This window comes from Trachypithecus francoisi, unplaced genomic scaffold (genome assembly GCF_009764315.1).
Source record: "Trachypithecus francoisi isolate TF-2019V2 unplaced genomic scaffold, Tfra_2.0 Lachesis_group0, whole genome shotgun sequence".
Classification (NCBI taxonomy): Eukaryota; Metazoa; Chordata; class Mammalia; order Primates; family Cercopithecidae; genus Trachypithecus; species Trachypithecus francoisi.
The window spans coordinates 140,749,887-140,760,263 of NW_022681453.1; the positions used below are offsets into that span (position 1 = coordinate 140,749,887).

Genomic DNA, 10,377 nt, shown 5'->3' on the forward strand with positions numbered 1-10,377 from the left:
GTAACTGGGATTACAGGCACCCGCCATCACACCTGGCTAATTTTTTGTATTTTTAGTATTGACGGGGTTTTGCATTTTGCCCAGGCTGGTCTCGAACTCCTGAGCTCAGGCAATCCACCTGCCTCAGCCTCCCAAAGTGTTAGGATTACAGGCATGAGCCACCATGCTCAGGGGCCTCATGTTTTTATACTTAATTTAACAAAAACTATAGCTGATTCTTATTTATTTTTGGGGGGAGGGGTGGGGAATGGTCTCACCCTGTCACCCAGGTTGGAATGCTGCAGTGCAATAATGGCTCACTACAGTCTCGACCTCAGCCTCAAGTGATCCTCCCAAGTAGCTGGAACCACAGGTGCAAGTCACCACACCTGGCTATTTTTTTTTGTTTTTGTTTTTGTTTTTGTTTTTCTTTAGATGGAGTCTCACTTGTTGCCCTGACTGGAGTGCAGTGTTGCGATCTCAGCTCGCTGCAAGCTCCGCCTCCCAGGTTCACGCCATTCTCCTGCCTCAGCCTCCCGAGTAGCTGGGACTACAGGCGCCCACCACCACGCTTGGCTAATTTTTTGTATCATTAGTAGAGATGGGGTTTCACCTGTTAGCCAGGATGGCCTCAATCTCCTGACCTCGTGATCCACCTGCCTTGGCCTCCCAAAGTGCTGGGATTACAGGCGTGAGCCACCGTGCCCGGCCAAATATACATGTTTTTATACCTTTTTTTTTTTTTTTGAGATGGAGTCTCACTCTGTCGCCCAGGCTGGAGTGCAGTCATGCAATCTTGGCTCACTGCAGCCTCCACCTCCTAGGTTCAAGTGATTCTCGTGCCTCAGCCTCCAGAGTAACTGGGATTACAGGCACCCGCCATCACACCTGGCTAATTTTTTGTATTTTTAGTATTGACGGGGTTTTGCATTTTGCCCAGGCTGGTCTCGAACTCCTGAGCTCAGGCAATCCACCTGCCTCAGCCTCCCAAAGTGTTAGGATTACAGGCATGAGCCACCATGCTCAGGGGCCTCATGTTTTTATACTTAATTTAACAAAAACTATAGCTGATTCTTATTTATTTTTGGGGGGAGGGGTGGGGAATGGTCTCACCCTGTCACCCAGGTTGGAATGCTGCAGTGCAATAATGGCTCACTACAGTCTCGACCTCAGCCTCAAGTGATCCTCCCAAGTAGCTGGAACCACAGGTGCAAGTCACCACACCTGGCTATTTTTTTTTGTTTTTTATTTTTTTTGTAGAGATGGTGTATTAGTCTATTTTCATACTGCTATAAAGAACTTCCCCAGACTGGGTAATTTATAGAGGAAAGAGATTTAATTGACTTGCAGTTCAGCATGGCTGGAGAGGCCTCAGGAAACTTAGAATCATGGCCGAAAGTGAAGGGGAAGCAAGGTGCCTTCTTCACAAGGCAGCAGGAAGGAAAAGGAACTCAGGAGAAGCTACTGAACACTTAATAAAACCATCAGCTCATCATCACTGTCATGAGAACAGCATGGGGGAAACTGCCCCCATGATTCATTTACCTCCACCTGGTCTCTCCCTTGACACGTGGGGATTATGGGGATTATGGGGATTATAATTCAAAATTAGATTTGGGTGGGGACACAAAGCCTAATCTTATCAGTGTCTGATATGTTACCCAGGCTGGTCTGAGACTCCTAGACTCAAGCCGTCCCTCCACCTCAGCCTTCCAAAGTGCCATGATGACGGGCATGAGCCACTGTGTCCGGCTTCTTTATTCTCTTCTTGAACAACACAAAATCTTTAGAATATTTTAACTACCATACAATATTTTAATAATTTTTCAAATGCCACAAGGTAGATATGATTATCATTCTACACAGTTAAAAATTTCGTATTTACCCAGATGCTCGACAGAAACTGTTGACCCTTCCAAGTGGAATCACACTATCCTGTCAAAATAAAATTGTGTAGAATTTGTTTGGATGAACATGTGTTGGTGATAAGCATTCTCAGTTTTTATTTGGAATGTCTTCAAGTTATGTATGCTCCTAAAAGATGGTTTCATTGAGTATAGAATTCTAGGTTGATAGTTATTTTCTCTCAGCTCATGGAAGATACTATTCCACTATTTTCTGGCATTTGTTGTTGCTGTTGAGAAGTCAGCTGTCCATCTTATCATCTTGTTGTCTCCACGCAGGTGTCCTGTCTTCACTTAGGCTGCTTTAAGATTTTCTGTTTATTGTGCTTAGGATACGTTAGGCTTAGTGCTTCAGGATTTGTGCTCTTTGATGAATTTTGGAAAATTCTCAGCCATTATCTTTTCAAATATAGTTTCTTCCTGATTTTCTCATTATCTTTTCAAATATAGTTTCTTCCTGATTTTCTCATTATCTTTTCAAATATAGTTTCTTCCTGATTTTCTCATTTCCCTCACTCTGTCCTCTTCTTTTTATAAAACTTTTATATTTCCTATCTCAGTCTGTTGATACAGTTATTTACTTAATTTTATCTTACATTGATTCTGTGTCTAATTTTTAAATTTTGTTTGTTGATTTTGTTTTTAGTTATAGTGATTATTTTTCATTTTAGAGGCCCTATTTAGTTTTTTCTCCACTGCCTAGTAATTTTATATATAGTAGCTTTATTTATAGTATAAAGTATCATCTTTAGTTCACTGGCTATATTATTTTCAAGATTCTCTTTCATGTCTTAAACATATTTAACACAGTTACATTTTACATCTGAAAATTTCAGTATCTGAAGTATTTGCATTCTGAGTTTGCTTGTTTCCAAGGTCTTGCTATTGGTAACTTGTTTCTTTTGTGGTTTTGACTGATATTCTTTGTAATATTATTTGGAGAATTATTTGAGGCTGGTTTTCAGTTACATTCCTACAGGAGGGGTCTGTATATTTACTTTACTAGTTGCGCAGGAGTGTTTCCAGCTGAAAGCACTATAAATTAACTTCTGTGTACCACACAGATATCAATAGTTTGGAACACAGACTTGTGTGAGGACCGGCTTGTAGTAAGAAGTTCTAAGTTGTTTCTCATTTTTCATTTACCCTCACATCAAAGCTGGAGTCCTAGCTCTTTGCAAGGACTCTAGTTGTACTATCTACCTTCAGTAGGCCTTACACATTATATTCTGTTATATGCACCCAACATAGCCTGTAAAGCTGAAGCAGATGTCATTCACTTCATAAGGGTTCTGCTTTTACTTCATTTTTAGTTGCTGAGTGTTACTTATTTATTCTGCCAAAATGGTGCCTTTAAATAAAATATTTTCCTAAAAATACATTACATGGGCCAGGCGCGGTGGCTCACGCCCGTAATTCCAGCACTTTGGGAGACCGAGGCGGGCAGATCACTAGGTCAAGAGATCGAGACCATCTTGGCCAACATAGTGAAACCCGTCTCTACCAAAAATACAAAACTTAGCTGGGTGTGGTGGCTCATTCCTGTAGTCCCAGCTACTTGGGAGGCTGAGGCAGGAGGATCGCTTGAACCCAGGAGTTAGAGGTTGCAGTGAGCCGAGGTCGCGCCACCGCACTCCAACCTGGTAATGGAGCGAGACTCTGTTTCAAAAAAAAATAAAAAACAAAAAAAATCACGTAGTATTTTAGTTGTCTTCATCAGAAGCATCATTCATTTTTTTCTGAAGCAGAAGTGGGCTTGTGTACTCTATTCTGTATGTCATTGCTGATCATTGAATTTGATTCTGGTATGTCACTAAGCCAGCAGTTAATTCAAGAACAGATGTTGATACCTATATTTAATTCTAGATGATAGGGAGCTCTTATTTATGCATTTGGCTTATCAGTATACCTGGAGGTTGTGATTTTTTATTTTATGACTACAGTGGTACTAAATTTTTATTATTCCCATCTGCCCCACTGCCACCACTAGTGCACCTAATTTAATTGATGGTATAGGAAATCATTTTTATTAATAAAATGATCCATCATTACTAATCCTTGCAAGCAGTTTGCTTTAACAGTGGACTTACCTTCCTTTCCAGCCTGATCACACGGATGCTACAGAGAGATCCCAAGAGAAGGGCTTCTTTAGAAGAGATTGAAAATCATCCTTGGCTTCAGGGAGTGGACCCTTCACCAGCCACAAAGTATAACATTCCCCTTGTGTCATACAAAAATCTCTCGGAAGAGGAGCACAACAGCATCATTCAGCGCATGGTGCTTGGGGACATAGCGGATCGAGACGCCATTGTAGAGTACGTCAATGCCTGTCAGTACAGGGGGCCACAGGTTTAGGATTCTTGGAATGCGCTCTCTCTACTTAACACAGCCTTTGGACACCTGTGTAATAGGTGGCAAGAGTTGTGTCATTTATCTCTAAAGTTCTTGGCCCAGGGTCTGACACAGGATTTTTTTGGTGTTTTGGTTTTATGCTAGTGAACAAGTAAGCCATTGCTGGGTAGTGTCAGTGAGTGCTGTGACCTTTTTCCCTTTCTGTAGGGGTGGAATGAAACAGCTTGTTTTGTATCCCAGTATATACCTTATCTGTAGCACTATTCTCATTCCTGTGTCTCCTTCTGGTCCCCACAGTGAGTAGGGAGAAGAGTACCACATGCCTAGAGTCCTCTAAATCAGGAGATGGTAAATGGTGCCGGCCACACATTTTTATAAGTGAAGTTTTATTGGGCCACAGCCATGCCCATTCATTTAAGTATTGTCAATGGTTGCATTGTGCTACAGTGGCAGAGTGGTTGTGGGAGAGACCACATGGCCCACAAAGCCTGAAATATTTATTGTCTGGCCCTTGAGAGACCCTGCTGCAGCCACCTGGAGTCTGCAGGTTATACAAGTTGTTAATTACATCCTTTAAAACCAAAGCCAGTTTTTAATAAACAGTTTGGAATCAAAGATAATACAGAGAAAAAATGCATTTTCTTAGTTGTGATAATGATTAAAATCTGTAAGAGGTCCTGACTGTAAAAATAAGGAATTTTTCCACAAATTAAAGGTCAAAGGTTATTTAATGTGTTGGATGAAACAGTTGGGTATGTTGGAAAGAGAGTATGCCCTAGAAGGCAAAAAAAGGGGTTCCCATCAGGAGGGCCCTTTCGGGATTTGATCCAGTTCCCTGACTTGGGGGAAGAGAAGCCTGTGGGCTGGGCCTGCAGACCCCTGCTGTGTGTCTACCTGCCACACGCATGCCCACTGGAAGGCTCTGACCCCCAGGTTCTTAATTTTGGTTTAAGTACAAATTTCTATAAGTTTCCAAATGTATTATGATTCTTTACAGTATTGACCCACAGCTACTTAAATGACCTAAACATGTGACAATGACAGGACACTTGCTGTTTCTGCTACAGACACTCACTTTTGGAATGTGTAGAAAATGATTTTTTACTTTTGAGTGGATAAAAGGCTGTTTATATCTCTCTGAACTGGCCTTATGTTCTTAGCTTAAAACATATATATATGCAGTAGTGTCATCTAGAACTACTTAGTTAATATAAATTCAATTATAAATCCAAAAGGTAGTACAATTTAAATGGTTGAGGTGACTCCAGTTTGCCAGTTTGCTGGTTTCCCGATAGCTGGGCAAGCCAGTCTTGGTGTCCCCTCAGCTAGCCTTACTCCGTGCTTGCTGCTCACATCGTGGGAAGCTGCTCATTCTGAGGGTGACTCCTGAGTTCCAACACACACCTTTGTCTCACAATACATGTCCAAACCCAAGCCAACTCCTGTATTCAGTACTTTGCTGAAGAAACTAATAAGTCATTCTACCCTTGAATTTTACCTTGGACACTTCCTTTGGAATCGCATGCCTCAGCCTGCCCTGCCCCCATTAGTTGTGACCCCAATGTACATTTTGAAAAATGGGTGTCCACTGTTGCTTCTTTCCTGAGTGTTCATTGTGTAAGTATTTTCAGTAACTACAGAAAGTTTCTGAAAACCATAGTTATTTCCTGGCCTTGTGGGATCCACCAAAGCACGCCCCAGTATATCCTGTGACAGGCCAGCTACAAAAGAGTGGGCAGGGCTATGGGCCTTGTTGGGCCTTGCGTCCCAGCACCGTGTCTAGCCAGACTGCGTACTCGGTGAGCATTACTTTTTAAATGGATGAATGACTACATTGACCTTATTCACAGCAATTAATGGTGACATACTTTCAATTTCTTTAATAATTCTGTAGTGCCTAAATTGCCAGTAAATGCAGAGGGAGTATGAAAATAAAAACATTTTCTAATTTTTCTGACTGATATTAGTACTTCAGTGCACATTCATGTAACACAGACTTTGTCTTCATTTCATACTTCTAGTGGAAGCAAGTAAGCCACCTGAACAAACACTGTACACACAAATCCAGATTTTGAATAATGCGTGCACTCATTATCTTAAGTGTCTAAAACTGATGTCTAACTCAGCTGCTGTTGGCATTTTGGATTTTTCTCTCATTTATGAAAAATGTTGATAAAAATATGAACATTTTTATGCAGTTGTTTTTAGAATGTTGAGTGACCTAAATAGCTACTAGTTTAATTTTTTTTCTGGTTTGCATTTTTTGCATAATTTTAAAGATTCCAGCCATTGAATTTAACTTGCGTGTGCTTTTAAAAATCAGTTCTGCTTCTTGTAAAAAACCTCCTGATATGGCTGACGTTTGCTCTCACCTTGTTTTCCTTAGAGCCCTGGAAACCAACAGGTATAACCATATCACAGCCACATACTTCCTGCTGGCTGAAAGGATCCTGAGAGAAAAGCAAGAGAAAGAAATACAGACCAGATCTGCAAGCCCGAGCAATATCAAGGCCCAGTTTAGGTGAGAAAAAAATCTTCACTGATTTTAGTAAGTTTAACGTTTTGAAATAGCGAACTTTTTTTTTTTTTTAATGCTTCCTAACTCTTTGGGGCAAGAGAGTACAAACAGTGATGATGGCCTCATTGCAGAGGCCACACATGGGCTCTTCGGGTGTACATGAGGGTCTGGGTTCCCTCGTCACCAGGGATGCCGTCCCCTCCTGGTCTCAGTGGGGACGGGCCGTGTCTGTTGGCATGGTCAGGAAAACATGTTTGGAGAAGCAGCCTCACGCCAGAGTGTCTTGCTAGTTATTTTCATTAAATTCTTCCAACTCCAACATGTATTAATCTGTTATTTTCTTTAGTTTTTCATTCTAGGAACAAGGCTGAATTTTCCCTCAGTTATTTGAAGTAATTTTTAAAATTAAATAGAGTATTGCTATGCCACATTGTTCTCTCAGGATTTCCAGAATTGGATAGTCACATTAGCTAGTTGATTCCTTAGCTGCTTGACCTTGGGAGGTTGCTTAACCTCTCTATGACTTAGCTGCCCAATCTGTAAAACAAAAGTAACAATGCTATTTACCTCATGGGGTTGTGGAGAGGAATGATGAATTAACACATGTAAAGCACTTAGAACCAGGGCTTTGTGTGTTTGCCGGACACTGCTGGGAATATTTTACCACCATTATCTTCAATAAAGTCAGAACGTGCTGCTCCCCAAGCCTTTTCTAACCCCCTCTCTCCTCCTCCTCCTCCTCCTCTCTTCCAGCCTTCCCACTTTGCTTTTTCTTCTGCCAGAGTAACTTTCCACTTAAAATCAAAGCATGGAAAAGGCTTACTTTTTTCATTATCATTATGAAATTTATTTCAAGTTTATCTTTATGCACTCAGATAAAGTAACCCATGGAACTGTAGTTCAAAAACAGAAGAGTGCTCCTGATTCTGAGTAAAGCTGTGTGTACCTCCAAATATTTATGAATATATGTGTGTGTGAATATTATTGTGAATAATAATAATATGATTGTAAAAGATTAAGAGAGCCATTTCGATTTTAAGTTACTTGCAGTTGTCTCGCCATGTGAACTTTGTTGCTTGGGTGGAGTGGCAGAGTAGGGGGAGGAAAACATTCCCAGCTTGCCAAACAGTAAAGATTTAGAAGTCTAGTTTAACTAGAACATGAATTTAGTAACTTTATTCATATCTTGGATGCATTCCTCTGTAATAAAAAGTAGGCACACTGTCTAGTGTCTGCTTTAGAAGAGGACTGAACCCAGGGAGTGAGGGGATTCTTGAGGATGAGATAAACCAGAGACTGATGCTCAGAAATTATGGTCAACCTAGTCCTGACCCGAGCTCCCTGGCAAGAAAGAGTAACCCCAAGGCAGATCATCACTACTCACCAGGTGCACCGAGACTGGCGCTACCACCGGGCTTCTGGAGGAGAGAATATTTAGATTTGAACTCTTCTGTTCAGTGAAACATACCAGAACTCAGTTTAAAGCTGATTGTATATGTGAGACCAACATTAGCTATAAAGAAATAGTAGGCCAGGCACAGTGATTCAACCCTTTGAGAGGCCAAGGCGGGAAGATCCCTTGAGCCCAGGAGTTCATGACTAGCCTGGGCAACATAGACCCTGTCTCTATAAAAATTAAAAATAAAAAGAATTTAAAATACTAGAGCTTTCTGAACTGTTTTCCTTTTGCTGTCATGAGGACTCTGAAGTGGAGAAGCTATGTGCGCCTTTTTTTCTATGGCACAGGACCCACTGGCAGTGGCAATGTCTCCTGACTTGCCTTCTCTTTGTTGTCAGTGTAACTTTATTGACAAGACCCTGGACCTCCCTTGGTTCCATTGCTGGGTATGCCTTGTGGTCAGAATGACCTAGGAGGTGGAAACCTGGACTGAGTCAGGAGACTGTATTTAAAATGGCAACTAGCTGGAAGGAAGGGTCAGGCCAGTGAGAGCCACAACCACAGAGAACAGATACATGCTGTGTGCACCAGTGGGTAGTCCGGAAGAATTGGTGACAGACTGGTTGAGATGGGTGGTTAACTGGAGACTGATATCCAGCCTCCTAGTGGGGCTGGGTGTCTTCACAAGCAGATCGGTAGGCAGGTTCTGGAGTCCAGGGGCAGAGTCCTAGACCTGGAATTGAGCGAGAACACAGGGACTCCACTAGCGAATGAAGTCCCAGATGCCATCTCAGGAATGTAGGTATAAGATGTGGCTTAGCTGAAAGGAGTGGTGTTGGTACAGATGGGATCCTGCAGCAGTGAGGTGGTGTGGTATTTGGGAGTTGTCAAGTCAAGTAGCTTAAGGTTTCTTAAATTCTAGAACGGATTCTGTTTCAGATATAGTAGCATTAACTTTGTTAAAAATATGAATAATTGTAGGGCTGCCCCAGGACATTTGTATGGAAGAACATGAGGTCTGAGAGAAGGGTCTAGGCATTTAGAATTATTTCTAATTGAGAACTCTTATGACTGACTGTGTCCGGGGCCTGTCTGCAGACTCCAGAGACTCTTCCTCCAGCCTGCCCTGTAGAGCCGAGGACAGCACTGTTGGAACTCTCTAGGGAGGAGCCAGATAGCAGGGTAGGCATCTCATAGACTGCAGCCAGATAGTTCTGGAATGGAAAATCAAGAAGTTAACCCAGAAGCAGGACGTGGCCACACAGTGTTAGCCATTGTTCGGTTATGACCACTTCAGAGAATACTGCTTCTTAGCTTCAAATTTAAATGTTTTTCTTAATGACACGTTTATTTTATTAAAGGAGGACCTGTGCAAAACAAAAGAAAACTTGCACATAGCAAGTCTAGTCGATATTCCACATACAGTGGCCACTGGTAAAATTTTGTTCCTGCCTTTATTATTATAACTATATTACTGTGCCCCCTGGGGAGAGAGGATAGTTGACAATTCAGAGATGTTTATTCAGAATAGCAGCTAGAGAGCCTCATTTAAAAAATTCATCTTCTCTGGGAACCAAGCAGTATTCTTGTTACTTTGGCAACTCCAGGTTAGGAGATAAAATCAAAGTTTAAATAATGGTGAATTTTGCTATTCACTACTCTTGTATGGGCATTTAAAAATATACTTATTTAAGGCTGGCACTGTGGTGTGCACCTATAGTCCCAGCTATTCGAGAGGCTGAGGTGGGAGGATTGCTTGATATCCCTGGGGGTCAAGGCTGCAGTGAGCCGCATTCATGTCCTGATAACAGCCTGAATAACAGTGAGACCCTGTCTCAAAAGACAGACATTTTTATTTAACCTAGTGAGTTTTTTAATTGGAGAAGAAATTTTTATATGATTTTGTATGATATATATGTGTTACACATGTAACTTTTCTTTCTATTCAGATCCATTGAACTGTTTCCATTTCATTTTATAAACGCCAAGTTCTTACCCCATGGTAAAATCAGGAGCCCTAGAAATTTCAGGTGAATTTTATTTGTAGTAATATACCTTTAAAGGTTGTGATCTAAGAACCAAAGAAACAAAACGTGTGCTGTTCAGATTTTGCTTTGCCAGTAGCTTCCATGGGCTTTCAAAAAATGTTTATCTTGTAGTATAAAGCTTTTGTATAGAAAAGATGGAGTAGCTTTTTGCCCTGTTTTCTTTTCTGACAGCTGTGA

The 10,377-nt window shown here is 41.3% G+C and overlaps 1 protein-coding gene across 6 annotated transcripts in view; it reads left to right on the forward strand.

The window, feature by feature from the left end:
• Nucleotides 1-10,377, forward strand: part of SNRK (SNF related kinase) — a 69,781-nt gene that overhangs the window by 55,403 nt on the left and 4,001 nt on the right. For all 6 annotated transcript variants that reach the window (XM_033212247.1, XM_033212248.1, XM_033212244.1 and 3 more), the window contains 2 exons: nucleotides 3,986-4,198; nucleotides 6,622-6,756. In XM_033212247.1, the coding sequence (XP_033068138.1) occupies nucleotides 3,986-4,198; nucleotides 6,622-6,756 (348 nt within the window). The remainder of the gene's footprint in view (nucleotides 1-3,985; nucleotides 4,199-6,621; nucleotides 6,757-10,377) is intronic.